The 16,132-nt window shown below is 66.9% G+C and overlaps 10 protein-coding genes across 10 annotated transcripts; 4 read left to right on the top strand and 6 right to left on the bottom strand.

Annotated features, from left to right (window-relative positions):
- Positions 1-92: 92 nt before the first annotated feature.
- On the bottom strand, positions 93-923 carry MICPUN_105210 (hypothetical protein; the record flags this gene model as incomplete). Its single annotated transcript, XM_002499371.1, has 1 exon — positions 93-923. One exon carries the CDS (start codon positions 921-923, stop codon positions 96-98), a length of 828 nt encoding a protein of 275 aa, XP_002499416.1. The 3' UTR covers positions 93-95.
- Positions 924-2,097: 1,174 nt separating this feature from the next.
- Positions 2,098-4,974, top strand: MICPUN_78825 (glycosyltransferase family 41 protein; the record flags this gene model as incomplete). The annotated part of the gene is made up of 2 exons (XM_002499838.1): positions 2,098-3,395; positions 3,678-4,974. 2 exons carry the CDS (start codon positions 2,098-2,100, stop codon positions 4,972-4,974), a joined length of 2,595 nt encoding a protein of 864 aa, XP_002499884.1.
- Positions 4,975-5,099: 125 nt separating this feature from the next.
- On the bottom strand, positions 5,100-6,170 carry MICPUN_107826 (hypothetical protein). The gene has a single exon (XM_002499370.1). The coding sequence runs from the start codon at positions 6,071-6,073 to the stop codon at positions 5,198-5,200; it is 876 nt and encodes a 291-aa protein (XP_002499415.1). The 5' UTR covers positions 6,074-6,170; the 3' UTR covers positions 5,100-5,197.
- A 274-nt stretch (positions 6,171-6,444) lies between these two features.
- On the top strand, positions 6,445-7,360 carry MICPUN_90144 (predicted protein). Its single transcript, XM_002499837.1, has 2 exons — positions 6,445-6,553; positions 6,875-7,360. Exons 1-2 carry the CDS (start codon positions 6,494-6,496, stop codon positions 7,169-7,171), a joined length of 357 nt encoding a protein of 118 aa, XP_002499883.1. The 5' UTR covers positions 6,445-6,493; the 3' UTR covers positions 7,172-7,360.
- A 188-nt stretch (positions 7,361-7,548) lies between these two features.
- Positions 7,549-8,568, bottom strand: MICPUN_54240 (predicted protein; the record flags this gene model as incomplete). The annotated part of the gene is made up of 1 exon (XM_002499369.1): positions 7,549-8,568. One exon carries the CDS (start codon positions 8,566-8,568, stop codon positions 7,549-7,551), a length of 1,020 nt encoding a protein of 339 aa, XP_002499414.1.
- Positions 8,569-9,415: 847 nt separating this feature from the next.
- Positions 9,416-9,574, bottom strand: MICPUN_56495 (predicted protein; the record flags this gene model as incomplete). Its single annotated transcript, XM_002499368.1, has 1 exon — positions 9,416-9,574. One exon carries the CDS (start codon positions 9,572-9,574, stop codon positions 9,416-9,418), a length of 159 nt encoding a protein of 52 aa, XP_002499413.1.
- Positions 9,575-9,751: 177 nt separating this feature from the next.
- MICPUN_56496 (predicted protein) lies at positions 9,752-12,145 on the top strand (the record flags this gene model as incomplete). Its single annotated transcript, XM_002499836.1, has 1 exon — positions 9,752-12,145. The coding sequence occupies one exon, from the start codon at positions 9,752-9,754 to the stop codon at positions 12,143-12,145; it is 2,394 nt and encodes a 797-aa protein (XP_002499882.1).
- A 120-nt stretch (positions 12,146-12,265) lies between these two features.
- Positions 12,266-12,556, bottom strand: MICPUN_56497 (dpy-30 like protein; the record flags this gene model as incomplete). Its single annotated transcript, XM_002499367.1, has 1 exon — positions 12,266-12,556. One exon carries the CDS (start codon positions 12,554-12,556, stop codon positions 12,266-12,268), a length of 291 nt encoding a protein of 96 aa, XP_002499412.1.
- Positions 12,557-12,993: 437 nt separating this feature from the next.
- On the top strand, positions 12,994-15,459 carry FBPASE_2 (DUF89/ Fructose-1,6-bisphosphatase; the record flags this gene model as incomplete). The annotated part of the gene is made up of 1 exon (XM_002499835.1): positions 12,994-15,459. The coding sequence occupies one exon, from the start codon at positions 12,994-12,996 to the stop codon at positions 15,457-15,459; it is 2,466 nt and encodes an 821-aa protein (XP_002499881.1).
- A 120-nt stretch (positions 15,460-15,579) lies between these two features.
- MICPUN_56499 (predicted protein) lies at positions 15,580-16,125 on the bottom strand (the record flags this gene model as incomplete). The annotated part of the gene is made up of 1 exon (XM_002499366.1): positions 15,580-16,125. One exon carries the CDS (start codon positions 16,123-16,125, stop codon positions 15,580-15,582), a length of 546 nt encoding a protein of 181 aa, XP_002499411.1.
- Positions 16,126-16,132: the final 7 nt, after the last annotated feature.

Genomic DNA, 16,132 nt, shown 5'->3' with positions numbered 1-16,132 from the left:
CAATTCGAAGCCGCGTCGTCTCGTCCCCGACGACCGCGGCCCAGCCCCCCCGTCTTCATTCGAAAAAAGGAAGGTTCACATCGTCGACGACATCATCACCGCGGGAGTGGATCGTTCAGGCGCCGGGGCGCGGACGACGCCACGCTCGCCGCAGGTCCCGGGGGCGACCCCATGTCCACCATGTCCGAGATGTCCCCGTGTATCATCCCCGGGCCACGCGCGACGAACCCTTCCCTTTCCTTCTTCTTCGCCCTCGGGGGCGGCAGCCCGAGCTCCCGCCGCTTCTCCTCGATGGCTCGCACCGCTTGGAGTTCCTCGCGGAAGTACCCAACCTTGTGCTCCTTCCCCTTGGCGCCGTTCCTGCTCGGTTCGTACACCCTCGCGAGCCACTTCTTGGTGTGCTTGTCCCAGTTCACCCCCGCGTGCTCCGACTGCTTGGGCTGCTGCATCGCCCTGAGGCCGGTGAAACCCTTCGGCAAGCCGTGCGTGCGGGCATTGTCGATGGTCCTCTCCGCGTCGTCCTGGGTGGTGAAGTACCCGAGGCTGACCTGCCGCTTGCCCACGTAGACGATGGCGCGCCACTTGCCCGACGCCTTGTGAAAGCACACGCCGTTCTTGTTGTACCTGCCGTTGGGCTTGTTCACCTCGTCGCGCTCCTCGCCCTCCTTGGGCGGGCCGATCTCGATGCGGAAGGGCTTGGTGTTGCGCCGCTTCTTGGTGGGGGTCGGGGTGATCGGGGTCGGGGTCGGGGCGACGGCGGCGTCGACCGCGTGGGGGTCCGCGTGCGTCTCGTCGAGGGGGTCGTGCGTCGGCGCCGCGCGCTTGCGGCCGCCGGCTCCGTGGGGGCGGGATTTCGCCTGAGGAGGAGTCGTGGCTTGCCCAATTTCCTCGTCCCTAGCCGGGAGCCCCACCATCCTCGTCATGGGCGCGCGGTGTCGGGCTCGCGCGCGCGAGGTGAGACGCGAATGCGCGGGGGGTAGAAACTGCGCGCGCGTCGACTCGCCGCACCCGCTCCGTGCGCGCCTCGAGCTGTGCCCCGCACGCGCCGGGGACCGCAATCTCGGACTCTATCATCGCATAAAAGTCGTGGTGGCACTATCGTCGCCTCACCCAAGAATTTTCGCCGGAACCGACAGGCCGAGACCCTACTTTCCGGGTTGTTTGCCTCCTCGGCGAGAACAAACCGTGAAACGGCGTTCACTTGGTGTGCGGAAACTTTAAACCGAGAACAGACCGTCGACGTGACCAAACACGAGCCGGCCAATCACAACCCCGAGCGGCCCGCACGTGCGACCGCCATACGAGGGAAAAGCCGGACGTGGACCCATCATCGCACTCAGGCGACGCGCGAGTCGGGGACACCGGTCCGAGCGCCGCGTTGAGACGTCCGGGAGGCTCGGCGGAGGCGACGGACGCGCGATGACGGCTCGCGGAGGAGGCGAGCCGCGGTCGACCGACGGCGGCGGCGGCGCGGCGCGATCAGAGCGCGCTCGCGCCGTCGAGGGGGTGCCGCCGTCCAATGAGGAGCCGCATGTTGCCGGGGCGCCGCGTCACGAGGGCGACGATCACGCGCGCGTCTCGAGCGCCGCGTGGACATCGCCCGTCGAGGACCGCTCCGTGGTTCGCGGGCGACCGGCGCGTCGCGGCGGCGGCGGCGGGGGGGGCGGCGACCGCGCGCGCGACGCGTCCTCGCGGGACCGCGCCGCGAAGGGCGACCACGGATCTCGCTCGCCGCGCCGATCGTCCCGCGGAGGCGTGTCGCCCTCGCCCCCGCCGTCGGTGACGCGGCGGGACGTGTACGCGCTGGAGACCCTCTCCGTGGGATTACCCGCGGGTCTCGCCAACCCGACCGCGAGCTGCGTGCACACGTCGGGCCCGACCCCCGACGAGGAGCACGAGCGAACGAGCAAAGATCTCAGCGAGTACCACCTCGCCAAGCATCAGCGCTCGCGGCTGCACCACCACGCGACGCACCACGCGACGCACGTCCAACACCACCACCACCAGCAAGACCCCGGCGGTGACGCGTCGCCCGCCACGCCCGGTGACGAGTCGACACAGCTGGCGACGACGCAGCCGCTCATGCATTCTCCTAAGATGCCTCAACCGCCGATTACGCCGGAAGCGGCGGCGGAAGCCGCCAGGCTCGTGCGCGTCGCCGAGATGCTCCAGACGGGCGGCCGCGCCGAGGAGGCGCTCGCGGCGATCGACACCGCGCTAACCCTCGCGCCGGGTAACCTCGACGCCGTCACCAAGCGGGGTTTGTGCTTCCAAGCCTTGGGCGCTTTACACGACGCGTACAATGCCTACGATTGCGTCATCAGGCGCGAACCGAACCACGCGTTGGCGTGCCGGGCGCTCGGGTCGCTGTTTCAGACGTACGGGATGCTCGCGGAGGCGGCGGACGCGTTCAGACGGTCGCTTCGCACGAACCCCGGGGACGCGCCCACGCGCGAGAGGCTAGCCGCGACGCTCACCGATTTGGGCACTCGGGTCAAGGTGCTCGGCTCCCCAGCGCAAGCCGTGGCGCATTACAGGGAAGCCGCCGCCACGGACCCGCGGTACTCCCCCGCGTTTTACAACCTCGGCGTGGTGATGTCTGAGCTGGGAAGGCACGACGAGGCGCTGGAGTGCTACGCGCGGGCGATAGAGGTCAACCCGAACCACGCCGAGGCGCACTGCAACGTGGGCGTCATAAAAAAGTACAGGGGCGACGTGACGGGCGCGATCGAGGCGTACGAACGGTGCCTCGCCGTGAACCCGAACCACGCGCTGGGGCGGGGAAACCTCTCCATCGCGCTCGGGGACAGGGCCACGGCGATCAAGGCGAGCGGGGACGTCGCGCTCGCCGTGCGCACGTACGAGAGGGCGCTCACGCTGGACCCCAACAGCGCCGAGGCGATGTACAACCTCGGGGTGGCGCAGGCTGAGATTGGGGAGCTCGACCGCGCCACCATCGCGTACGAATCCACGCTTCGGCTGCGACCGCACTGCGCCGAGGCGTGGAACAACCTCGGGGTGTTGCACCGCGAGCGGAACAACGTCGAGCGAGCGGTGGAGTGCTACCGACGAGCCGTCGCGATCAACCCCTCGTTCGCGCAGCCGTTGAACAACCTCGGCGTGGTGTACACGATGCAGGGCCAGGCGAGGATGGCGCTTGAGGCGCTCCAGAGGGCCGTCGCCGCCGCGCCCACCTACGCGGTGGCGCACAACAACCTCGGGGTGCTGCTGAGAGACACCGGCGACGTGCCGGAGGCGCTCGAAGCGTACGGAGAATGCGCGAGACACTCGCCGGATCACCGGAACGCCGAGCAGAACTACCTCCTCGGCCTCAACTACGTGCTGTCGGGGGAGCGACGCGAGGTGTGCGAGGCGCACGCCTCGTGGGGCGCGCGGTTCGCGGCGGCGACGCGTAGGACGGACGGGGAGCCGCCCCTCGCGCCCAGGAGGCTCCGCGACGACGACTGGGGAGCGGGCGAGGGAGGGACGGGGGAGGCGAAGTTCGGAGGCGAAGTGGGCGGCGGAGGGACGCGCGCGGTGTCCACTCCGTCCGCGCGGAGCTTCGGGCTGGCGGCTGTCGACTCCGACGACGACGACTCCGAGTCGAACCCCCGAGTGCGCGGGTCGAACCCGAGCAGCGAGGACGAGACGGACGACGTCGGCGCCGCCAACGCCAGATCCCCAAAGTCCTCCAAGTCCTCCAAGTCCGAGGGTGCAAACAAACGCGGGCGGCGGCTCGTCGTGGGGTACGTGTCGCCGGACATGTACACGCACTCGGTGTCGTACTTTGCCCACGCGCCGCTGTCGGCGCACGATCCGTCTCGCGTCGCGGTCGTCGTGTATAGCGCCACCCCTCGGGCGGATGCGATGACGGAGACGTTGAAACAGCGGGTCGCGGCCATCGACGGGACGTGGCGCGACGTGCAACACCTGACGGAGCGCCAGCTCGCCGAGGCGATTCGCGCGGACGGCGTGGACATCTTGGTGGAACTCACCGGCCACACCGCGAACAACAGGCTCGGGGCGATGGCGCTGAGACCGGCGCCGGTGCAGGTGACGTGGATAGGCTACCCGAACTCCACCGGCCTGGCCGAGATTGACTACCGCATCACGGACGCCGTGTGCGATCCACACGACACGACGCAGACGTTCACGGAGACGCTCGTGAGGCTCCCGGGGTGCTTCCTCAGTTACACCCCGAGCGTGGAGGCGCCGGCGGTTGCGCCGGCGCCGTGCCTCACGAGCGGCTACGTCACCTTCGGCTGCTTCAACACCCTCGCGAAGGTCACCCCGGACGTGCGCAGCCGATGGGCGCGGATCATGCGCGAGGTGCCCAACTCCCGCCTCCTGCTCAAGGCCAAGCCGTTCGCGTGCCAGACGATTCAGCAGCGCTTCCTCGCCGCGATGGCCGCGGAGGGCGTCGAGTCGTGGCGCGTGGACCTATTCCCGCTCACCGGCGGCACGGGCGCGCACCTGTCCGTGTACGGCACCGTGGACATCGCGCTGGACACCTTCCCGTACGCGGGAACCACCACCACGTGCGAATCGCTGTGGATGGGGGTTCCGGTGTTAACCGCGAGGGGCAAATGCCACGCGCAAAACGTGGGCGCTTCGCTGCTCTCCGCCGTGGGCGGTTTGGAAGAGTTCGTCGCTACGGACGAGGACGACTACGTGCGTCGCGCGGTGCGTCTCGCGGGGGACCACGCGAGGCTCGCGGCGGTGCGAAGTGGGTTGAGGGCGCGAATGGCGTCGAGCGGGGGGTTGTGCGACGCGCGTTCGTTCATGCGGGGCGTCGAGGAGCGGTACGCGGAGATGTGGCGAAGATGGTGCGAACGCGAAGTGGAACGAGAGAGCTGCCGCGTGGAGAAAGGGGACGGGGACGACGCGTGGAAGGGAGGGAGGAACGGAAAGAAGAAAGGGAGCGGTTCGGAGTGCTCCACGGACGATCAGCGCTCGCCCAGCGCGAGCCGGTGAGACGATCGATCGCGGGAGCTGAGCCGGAGCTGGGAGAGAAAAAGGGAAAATTTGGGAAGATACGGGGGGATCCATTCATCGCCGGGTGCCGCGGGCAGAAAATAGCCGCCGCGGTCCCCACGGACAACAGAAATCATTGTCGATGTACATATCAAAACACGCGGCGCCCCGCGCGGCGAGGGCGTCGGCGTAACACTCACATCAAGACGACCGCGAAAGTCAATCACGCGACGGGCCTTTCCGACGTGGGCACGGGCGACGCCGGCGGTTCCTCGTCGATCTCCCCGACCCCTCCTCCCCCTCCCCCCTCGCCGCCGCCGCCGTCGTTCGTCTTCGCCACCACCTCCTCGATCGTCTTCGTCTCCACCGCCACGTCGTCCACCGCGGATGCGCCCATCACCGCCGACGGCGGCGGCACCGGGACGTTTGCGCCGTTCGCGCCGTTCGCTTCGTCTTTCTTCGCAAACAAGCCGCCCACGGCTGTGGACACCGTGTTCCACGTGTCCGTCGCCGCCTTCGTCGTGGCCTCCGCCGCGGGCTTGAGCACCTCCTCGTTGACCTTTTGGAACTCCTTGGAGACGTTCTCTTGGACGTACTTGAGCGAGGTCTTGTCCGGGGCGGCGTTGGGGTCGGGCTCGGCGCCGTCGCCATCCCTGGGTTGCTTGGGCGCGGACAGGGACTTGACCTTCGTGACGGTGGCCACCGCGGCGGCGGTGACGGTGGCCGAGATGCCGACGCGCTTGTCGAACGCGAGGAGGTTGGCGCCCGCCTTGCGCGCCAGCCTCGCGGTCTTCTCCTCGACGCTCTCGCGCCCGACCCCGTACATGTGATCTTCCATGACGGGGAAGCACGTGCTGGTGCAGTCGTCGCCGATGAGAGCCTCCACGGCGGCGGCGACGGCGTCGACGTCGGCGCCCTGCCACAGGGAGAAGATGCGCTGCCCCGCGGGTTCGACCCCGTGCTCGCTGCACGGCATGATCTGGAGCAAGGCGACGCCGTCGGGGAGCTCCCCGGCGCGCAGGGCGTTCATCATGAGCATGACGGGCAGCGGCACCGTCGATGTCACCTGGTCCACGACGGACATGACGTTGACGAGCATGCTGCCGGGCGGGGACGGAACGGGAGGCAGGTCCAACCGCTCGTTCGCCACCTCGTTGGCGTAGGCTGGTATGGTTATGAAAAGAGGCCGGTTCGCGCCGGTCTCTGTGGCTTGATGAGCGGCGCGCCTCGGTGCCGATATCCGCACAAATATTCCAGCCTGGCTGCAACGGATTTTAGCAAACGGCAAACATTTTTGCACAGGAAACGTTACAGTATGGAACCGTCGTAATTTCCAAATTTCCGTGATTGAGCACAGCGTTTCAGTTAGATCTTCGGATTTCACGCAGGAAGCAGTTTTTTCCGTCTAGGGTTTGAGCTCGGTTTTTACTAAAGCGCGGAGGTCCGCCACTCCGGAGCCCTCTTGCTAGCACTTGACTCAAGGTGCCAGTTCACCGAGTCTTTCACAAACACCCACACAATGGCTCCCCCCACCAAGGCCAAGAAGGCCAACGTCTTCGTCGTCGACTGCTCCAAGCCGGTGCGTTTACCGAAGACATCTCCCGTGCCGGCTAAATCGATCCTCCGAAAAACGCCGGCGACCACGGCCGGCGACCGGGCCGGAAACCGGGCGATTGAACGGCGCCCGTCGCCTCGCCGACCCGTCTCTGGCTCGAGCATCAGTCGTGAGCGCGATGTGAACTCGACGACGCGACCGCATTCCGTCCGGTCGCGCCCGTCGACCCGGTCGCGGCCCGCGCGCCGCGCGCCACCCATCCGAGTACCCTAAAAGATCGACACCTCGCGCCCTCTCAGAACCGTCCGCTGACGAAACGCCCCGCCCATCGCCCCCCGACGACAGGTTGAGGACAAGATCATGGACATCTCCTCCTTCGAGACCTTCCTCGCCGAGCGCATCAAGGTCGGCGGCAAGGCTGGCGCCCTCGGCGACGTCGTCTCTGTCGCCGCGGACAAGACCAAGGTGACCGTCACCTCCGACGCTCCCATGTCCAAGCGCTACCTCAAGTACCTCACCAAGAAGTTCCTGAAGAAGCACAACGTCCGCGACTGGCTCCGCGTCATCGCGTCCAACAAGGACCGCAGCGTGTACGAGCTCCGCTACTTCAACATCGCCGACCAGGAGGACGAGGAGGCGTAAGCGCCTCATCGGCTTCGGACGTACGGTAATTTCCCGCGATGAACGAGCGACGGACGACGGATGGAGGTGGTTCGGGGGGTGGCCGGCGCGCGAAGGCGTCGGCCGCCGCTGGTGCCATTTGTCACGCTCGGGTAGTCTCCTATTAGACATCAGTTTAGTGCTTTTAGAAGAGAAGAGACGCTCGACGAAACGAAACTCCCCTCGACTGGAAAACTAAATTAACGAATCGAATCAACCCCGTGCTCGGGTAGTGGAACCGAGCATGCGGGCGAGGCGTCGCGCGAACGTCCGGTGACGAGAGTAGGACGAAACGTCTCGGAAGCAAAATTTACAAGTCTACGCTACGCGTGGACGAAGCCGGTTCGGAGTGCTCGAGATCAGAACGCCGCCGCGAGCTCCCGCCCCTTGGCCTGGAACCACCCCTGGACGTCCTTGTTCTTCATGAACAGCTCGTGCGTCAGCGCCGCGGCGACCAGCACGATGGCCAGGTACACCGGGAAGAACCACGGATCGGCGGTGAACACCTTACCCCACAGTTTCTGCGCCACCACGCGCTTGTAGAAGATCTGGCCGATGGGGCCGTGCAGGATGTAAATCGGGAAGGATATCGCGCCCAGGTACGTGAGCCACTTGGCGCCGAGCGCCTTCGAGAAGGAGTTGTATCCCGGCCGGTTCGCGTTGGGGAGATCCGCGTACACCGTCTGCCTGTGCACGCGCATGACGAACGCGGTGAACAGCGGGATGAAGATCAGCCCGCGGGTCAGGGCGTCGTTCAGCGTGAGCCAACCGAAGGCCCTCGCGACGATGACGATCGCCATCCCCAGCGCCGGAATCGCCGGCGACTGCGCCGCGAGCCCGTTCGACCCGCCCAGCACCAGCTTGGCGGCGTCGCTCGCGCCGACGCCGTCTGGGTCGTCCTCCGCCTTGCACTCCTTGACCATCACGAGCCTCGCGGCGACGCACCCGATGAGAATCTCCACGAGCGCCGCGAAGGGCGAGAACCGTATCGAGTTCCAGAACAGCCAGCTCGGGTGCGACTTAGGCGACATCGTGCCCTCCATGAAGAACCACCCGTTCGTGTCGTACGAGTACGCCACTTTCGCGAGCACGGACACCGCGGTGAGGATCCACATCGCCCGTTTGAGTCCCTTTTTGCGCCAACTCGCGATCGCGGGAAGCGCAAAGGGGAGGCACACCGTGGCGAAGGTGAGCGCCGATAAAAACCACGTGGGCGCGTTCCAGAGCTCCGCGTGCGCGGGGAACCACGCCTGCGACAGCGTCGTGGTCAGCAATCCGTGCCACGCCGTCGCGATCGGGCCGTTGTACGTCACGTCCGCGAACACAAACACCGGCGCGAACGCGCACTGCGCCAGGAGGTACAGCGGGTAGTATCCCATGATCCGGGACGCGATGAACTGCGGAGCCGGTTTGATCCTCGGAGACGCCTCGTACTTGCCCAGCTCCGTGCACGTGTACGCGACGACGTAGCCGGAGAGGACGAAGAACGCGCCGACGACGACGTTGACCTGGGACAGCAGCGCGAGCGCGAGCGGGTTCTTGGTGCAGCACGCGATGAAGTGCCCGACGGCGATGTAGGAGATGAGGAAGAATCGGGTGGAATCGAGCGCGGGGATGAACGGCCTGCTCGGGCCCTTCTTCTTGGCGGGGGCCGCCGGGACCGCCTGCGCGGCACCGGTCATCGGGAACGCGTCGATCTCCTTCTCGGGAGTCGCTCCTTCTTGGGCGGGCGCGGCGGGGGCGGGAGTTTGTACGGCGGCGGCGGCGGCGGCGGCCGGCTCTTCCGGGGTGGATTGGGCGGATGCCGCCTGGGAGTCCGACGCGGATGCCCTCGTCGTGCCCGATCCCTTGCCCCCCAGGGTCGGATCCGGTCCCTCGCCGTACGCGTATCCGTATCCGTACCCGTACCCGTACCCGTATCCGTACCCGTACCCGACGGGCGCCGCGGCGCACGAGACGTCGCGGCCCGCGGGTAGGCCCTCGCCACCGACGCGAAGCCGCGGATGGGAGGCGGACGGGTTTCGGACGATCGTCCCGATTGCGACCCGGGTCGTCGTCGGCGGGACCGCGCGGCGGGAAGCGCGGTCGGTCGTCGGACGGGCGCGGGGCCTCAGCGCCGGGCTCGCGGCGAATCCGACGGCGAACGTGGACGCCATGTCGACTACCACGCGGGCCGCCGTTCGTGCGTGTCGAGTGTCCCTCGGCCTTCCGACAATCCCGATAATGTTACCCCGCGGAAAACGCCACGGCCGAGCCGAGGGCACTTGGGGTTGTTTCTCGGGGTTTGTTTAGGGCGCCCCATCGTGAGAGGCGCGGCGCGCGGGTAGGCTGTGATCCCGGGGCTGGACGGGATCCCGCGCGAGAGGACGTCCACTCGCGTTTCATCGTCCGCGGTCTCGGCTCGGCGTCGACCGAAGCGCCGGGAGCGGGCGAGGAGGAGGCTCCGACCGCGACCCGTCTCGGCACCCACCACACGCCGGGGAATCGCGACGTCACCGAGGAATTGCCGACGGGGAAGCGCGGGAGAGGGTCACCGTATCGAAGGGAGTGGGATAGGCCGCCATGATCTTCAACCTCGAGGGCCTGACGGTCTACTTCCCGTACGAGTACCTGTACCCGGAGCAGTACCGATACATGCTCGAGCTGAAGCGCGCGCTCGACGCGAAGGGCCACGGGTGCCTCGAGATGCCCACGGGCACCGGCAAGACCATCACGTGCCTCTCGCTCATCACCTCCTACCAGCTCCAGAACCCGGAGTGCGGTAAGCTCATCTACTGCACCCGCACCGTGCCGGAGATGGAGAAGGTGCTCGCGGAGCTGCGGAACCTGCAGGCGTACCGCGAGAAGCACGTCGGCAAGGCTTCGCAGATCATGGCGCTCGGCCTGTCGTCCAGGAAAAACATGTGCATCCACCCCAAGGTGGCCGACGAGGGCAGCAGGGAGAGCGTCGACGCGAATTGCCGCCGGCTCACGGCGTCGTGGGTGAGGGATAAGCACATGGCGGCGCTGGCGAACGAGGAGGAGGCGCCCGAGAACGCCCCGGAGCTCTGCGAGTTCTTTGAAGATTACGAAAAGGAGGGACCCAACGCGATTCTCCCGCCGGGAGTCTACACCCTGGCGGACCTGAGGGACTTCGGGCGTAAGAAGGGCTGGTGCCCGTACTTTCTCGCGCGGCACATGATCTCCTTCGCCAACGTCGTGGTGTACAACTACCAGTACCTGCTGGATCCCAAGGTTGCCAACATGGTGTCGCGGGAGTTGGAGAGGGAGTGCGTCGTGGTATTCGACGAGGCGCATAACATCGACAACGTGTGCATCGAGGCGCTGAGCGTGAACTTGAGGCAGCAGACGCTGGACGGCGCGAGCCGAAACATCGCGCAGCTGACGCAGCGCATCGAGCACGTCAAGGCGCACGACGAGCAGAGGCTTCGGGAGGAGTACACTCGGCTGGTGAACGGCTTGGCGCAGCAGGGCGTGCTCGACAGGGCTCGGAGCGACCAGCTCATCGCGAATCCCGTGATATCCGAGGACATCCTGCGCGAAGCGGTGCCGGGTAACATACGACGCGCGGAGCACTTCATCGCGTTCCTGAGACGCTTCGTCGAGTACCTCAAGCAGCGGATGCGGGGCGGCTCCGTGGAGCAAGAGACGCCGATTGCGTTTTTGGCGCACCTTCAGCAGACGGCGGCGATTGACGGCAAGACGCTCAAGTTCTGCTACGATCGCATCACGTCGCTGCTGAAGACGCTGGAGGTTGTGGACACCGAAGACTTCAGCGCCATATCGCTCATATGCGATTTCGCCACGCTGGTGGGCACGTACGAGAAGGGGTTCGCGTTGATCCTCGAGCCTTACGACGAGAGGTATCCGAACATACCGGACCCGGTGTTCCAGCTGACGTGCCTGGACGCCTCGTACGCCATCGCGCCCGTGTTCGATAAGTTCAACAGCGTGTTCATAACCTCCGGGACGCTGTCCCCGATCAACCTGTACCCGCAGTTGCTGGGTTTCAAGCCGGTGTGCAGCGCGGCGCTCGACATGACGCTGACGCGCGAGTGCCTGTGCCCGATGGTGATAACCAGAGGCGCGGACCAGCAGATGGTGAGCACCAAGTTCGACATGCGCGACGACCCGGGGGTGATACAGAACTACGGCAGGGTCCTGATCGACCTCTGCTCGTGCGTTCCCGACGGCATCGTCGCGTTTTTCGTCTCCTACTCGTACATGGAACAGATCATCAGCAAGTGGCACGAAACCGGGGTACTCCAGCAGGTGATGCGGCGCAAGTTGGTGTTCCTGGAGACGCAGGACGTGGTGGAGACGAGCTTGGCGCTTGACAACTACAGGCGCGCGTGTAACTGCGGCAGAGGCGCGGTGTTCCTCTCCGTGGCGAGGGGGAAGATCGCCGAGGGTATCGATTTCGATCGCCACTACGGCAGGGCGGTGATCATGTACGGAGTCCCGTACCAGTACACGCTGAGTCGCATCCTGCGCGCCAGGTTGGAGTACCTGCGCGAGACGTTTCAGATCAAGGAGGCGGATTTCCTGTCCTTCGACGCCGTTCGACAGGCTGCGCAGTGCGTGGGGCGGGTCATCAGGAGCAAAGCCGACTACGGCTTGATGGTCTTTTGCGATAAGCGGTACAACTCGCACGATAAGCGCGGCAAGCTGCCCAAGTGGATCACGAGCCACCTGCACGAGCAGCAGCTGAACCTGTCCACGGACATGGCGGTCGCCATCGCGAGGCAGTTCATGCGGGACATGGCGCAGCCGTACGATCGCGCCGGTCAGATGGGCAAGAGTTTGTTGGATCAAAACTCCGTCAACGCCATGGCGGCGGCGGCGGGCTTCGGACCCCCGACGATCGGGCCGCCGCCGCCGAAGCCGATGGGCGGGCCGATGGGCGGGCCGATGGGCGGGCCGATGGGCGGGGCCGGGCCGATGACCATAGGATGAACGTAGGTTTCGGTAATAGTTACACGCGCGGGTGCGCCCAGATCCCGACTAATAAAAGTACCTTTGGAGTACTCTAGCTATAAGTGTTAGCTAGAAACGCCCCCGTCCTCATCCGGGCTCTCACGCGCCGGGAACCTGCGGCGGGTTGGAGGGCCCCTGGGGGTTATTCTTGAGCAAGTACGCCGCCAGGAACTCCACCGGGTTGTTCGGCCGCTCCTTGACCAGCGCCTGCATCCCCTGCAGCAGGATGGGCACGACGCTGGTCTCCAGGTACTGGCGTATGGGCATCGCGTGGACGTCGATCTTGGTCGCGACGTTGACCGCGGCCTTCTCCGCGGCGGCGGCCGCCTCCGGGTCGTCGTGGCCGGCATCCTCGGCGGCGGGAAGGGGCTTATCCTCTTCGGTCTCCATCGGGGCTGCGTCATCGAGGAGGGGTGGGACGGCGTGAGCGGGCCGTCCGGGCGGACGAAAACGACGAATTGCGCCTCGAACGGGCACCCCCCGCGGGAGGACCGAGGGCGTGTCGGGTTCCCGCGGCCGGGTCGGGGGTCGATCGGGGGGTCGGGGCGACGGGTTTAGGGTGTGGGGCGACGGCACGTACCGTCCGCTTCGGCCATCGCTTCCGGGTCGCGTGCGGCCGCTTGCTGCGTTGTGGTCCCCCAGCGCCGAAGTTCAAAACCAAACTTTCCGTCCGCCTTTTGCCAACTCGGCTCGCACGAGGAGGCGGTTATCCAAACATGCTGGCGCTGGCCAGCCCCGCGGGGACGACCGCACCCGCGTCGTCCTCCTCCCCGCGCCGCGCTCGTCCCCCCACGCGACGCGTCGCCCCTTTCTCCTCGAGGCGCGGAATGATCTCGACGCCATCGGGCGGGCCTCGAACGTGGGACGGCTCCACGCCCCCCGTCATAACCTCCGACGAGCCCGGATCGTGGGCGCACGACACCGTGTCGCGAAGGCTGCGAGAGGACATCCTCGCGCGCGTGTTCCGCGACAACGCGGAAGTTCTCGCGTCCGGGACCATCGCCGAGGCGAACCTGCGCGCGCTCGACGCGGAGCTCGCCGCCGCGGCGACCAGCGTCATCACGCGCGTCCCACCCGACGGCGGCCCCGATCTGGACACATGGACCCAGCTTTGCGAGCCACACCTCGGGAAGACGTGGCTGGAAGCGCCCTGGCTCTTCGCGGAGTTTTACTTCTACAGGAGGATCCTCGCGGCGATCGGATACTTCGACCGCGCGTCCCCCGCGTTCGGCCGCGACCCTTTCGCGGCTGACAAGAGGGCGGGTTTAGAAGCCGGCATGCGCGCGGCGACACAGCTGGCGAGGCGAGCAAACGCATTCGCGGAAAAACGTCAAGGCGGTGTCGCCGCGACTGCCGAGGAGGTGCGTCTGTTCCTCATGGTGGCGCTGTGGGGCAACCGCATGGATCTCAGCATCTGGCCCGAGGACGGGGGGAACGAAGGAGGAGGTACGAAGGGCGAACGCGCCGCGAACGCCTTCGCTGAAGCGCTCTCGTCGGGGGAAAAATATCTCCTCTCCGACGACTCGCAAGCCGCGGCTCGCCTCCTCCTTTCCGACCCTAAGGGTCCCGCCGATAAACGACAACAAACCGCGGGGGGAACGAAGCAAACAAAGGATGTCAGCGTCGTGGTGGACAACGCCGGGTTCGAGCTCACGTGCGACCTGGCGCTGGCGGACGCGTTGATAGTTGCCGGGTGTACGCGCAGGGTAACGCTGCGGGTGAAGGCTCACCCCGTCTTCGTCTCTGACGCAACCGTCGCCGACGCGATGGATACCATCGACGCGATGGCATCGTCCGCCGACGCCGACGTCGCCGCCATGGGCGCGCGTTGGCGCGTTCACCTGTCCTCCGGGGCGTGGGTGCTCGTGCCGGACTTCGCGTGGTGCCAGCCGCAACCTTTCTGGTCGTTGCCGGAACCCGTCGCCGCGGAACTTCGGCAATCGCGTTTGGTCATCGTCAAGGGCGACGCCAACTACCGGAGGCTTCTCGGGGACGCGCGGTGGGACCTGGCGATGCCGTTCGCAGACGTGACGTGCTGCTTCCCCGCGCCGTTGCTCGCGCTGCGGACGCTCAAGGCGGAGCTCGGGTGCGGGATTTCGCGTTCGAAAGAAATTGAAGCGAAAGAGAAACATCCGGGCGATTGGATGACTTCCGGAACGTTCGGGTGCGCGCAGTTGAACGCGGCGCCGGCGGGGCAACACGCGGTGGCGTCCCTCGCGACGGCGCTCCCGCCCGACGCGTCGTTCGCGGGTGTTAAAGGGGGACGCGTTAAAGGAGTTGGAGGCGAAGGAGGAGGAGGTTTAACCCTCGCCGAGCGCGAGCGGCTGGACCTCGCGAAGACGCTCGTCGCGCTGGCCAACGCCAGCCGCGAGCTCGCGCGAACGCTTCGAAGCGCGCCGGCTCGATCGTCCGTAACGCTCGGCTCGGCACCCGGCGGGACACGAAACGCCACGGGGGACGACCAGCGAAAGCTGGACGTCGTCGCGGACGACATCTTCGCGTCGCACCTCGGGGCGTGCGGGGGTGTACGCTGGTACTCGAGCGAGGAGACGGATTTCCCGCTCGAGCTCGACGCAAACGGGACGATGGTTGTGTGCTGCGACCCGCTGGATGGGTCCCGGAATATCGACTGCAACATCCCGGTGGGCAGCATCTTCGGCGTCTACCGCGTGGTGCGCACGCTCGGGGGAGGCGAGGGCGACGGCGTCGCGCAGTGCACGCAGCCGGCGAGGGCGCAAGTAGCCGCCGGGTACGCGCATCACAGCGGCGCCACGACGTTGGTCCTCGCCGTCGGCGATACGGGTTCGGCGGTGGAATTCGTCCTCGACGACGACACCGGCGCCTTCGTCGTCGCCGCCGACGGCGCTCCGCTGCGTTGCCCGCCCCGGGGGCAGATCTATTCCCTCAACGACGCGAGGTTCGACGATTGGCCGGAGGGTCTGCGGCGGTACGTCGTCGACGCTCGTCGGGGCGAAAATCAGACTGGGAAGCAGTACAGCGCCAGGTACGTGTGCTCGCTCGTGGGTGACTTTCACCGGACGATGAAGTACGGGGGCTGGTGCGGAAACCCTCGGCCGCACTTGAGGTGGCAGTTCGAGGTTGCGCCCCTGGCGTTCGTGGCGAGAGCCGCGGGCGCGATCGCTACGGATGGAACGAACGACGTGATGGCGAATGAAGACGGTCCGTCCGCGGCGCACGAACGGACGCCGCTGTTCGTGGGCAGCGTCGACGACGTGGCGGAGCTGTTGACGTACGGGGACGTTCGGCAGGTGGCCAAGACGTACGCCCTGTGAGTGATGAGTCTTAGCGGGCGCGAGAGTGCAGCTAGCTAGCGTCGTTACCTCGGTCTAATAAGCTAAGAATGATCTAACGAGAATGCTACGTACGGCGGGTGCCCGCTCGAGGTGGGTGGTTCACGTCGGCGGGGCGCGCCAGCGGTCGGCCCAGGCGCGGCAGCACACGTCCCCGCCGTCGTCGTCGTCGAACCCAACCCGCGCGGGGGGCTCGTACTCGAACCCGCACGCGTCCACGTACAGCCCGAGCAGCGGCTTGAGACACCACGCGGTGACCACGCCCGCGTTCATGTGCTCCATCGCCCACCGCGTGGCGAGGACGGCGAGCGCCTTACCGCGCCCGCCGCCGCGCATCTCCGGCGCCACGACGAGGGAGTTGAGGACGCAGTTCACGGTCCCGCGCGGGGCGCCGCGGGGCGGGTGCGCGGATTCGGAGATGATCACCGATCCCACCGCCGCGTCGGCGTCGCCGTCGACCAGGATGAGCCTCTCGGGGGGCCTGGATCGCCCCGAGGTGGACGCCTCCCGGCGCTCGGCGGCCGCGCCGATGCCGAGGAAACCCGGACCCTCGTTGCGCTCCGGCCACTCGTCCTGGTTGAACGTCGCGGCCTCGATCCTGCATCGCTTCGGCGCGTCCTCCGCGCGCACCAGCGCCAACGACACCATCGCGCGG

Source organism: Micromonas commoda, chromosome 2 (assembly GCF_000090985.2).
Source record: "Micromonas commoda chromosome 2, complete sequence".
NCBI classification, from domain to species: domain Eukaryota; kingdom Viridiplantae; phylum Chlorophyta; class Mamiellophyceae; order Mamiellales; family Mamiellaceae; genus Micromonas; species Micromonas commoda.
Note: the sequence above shows the minus strand (reverse complement) of the source record. Positions and strands in the feature narration are given on the sequence as shown.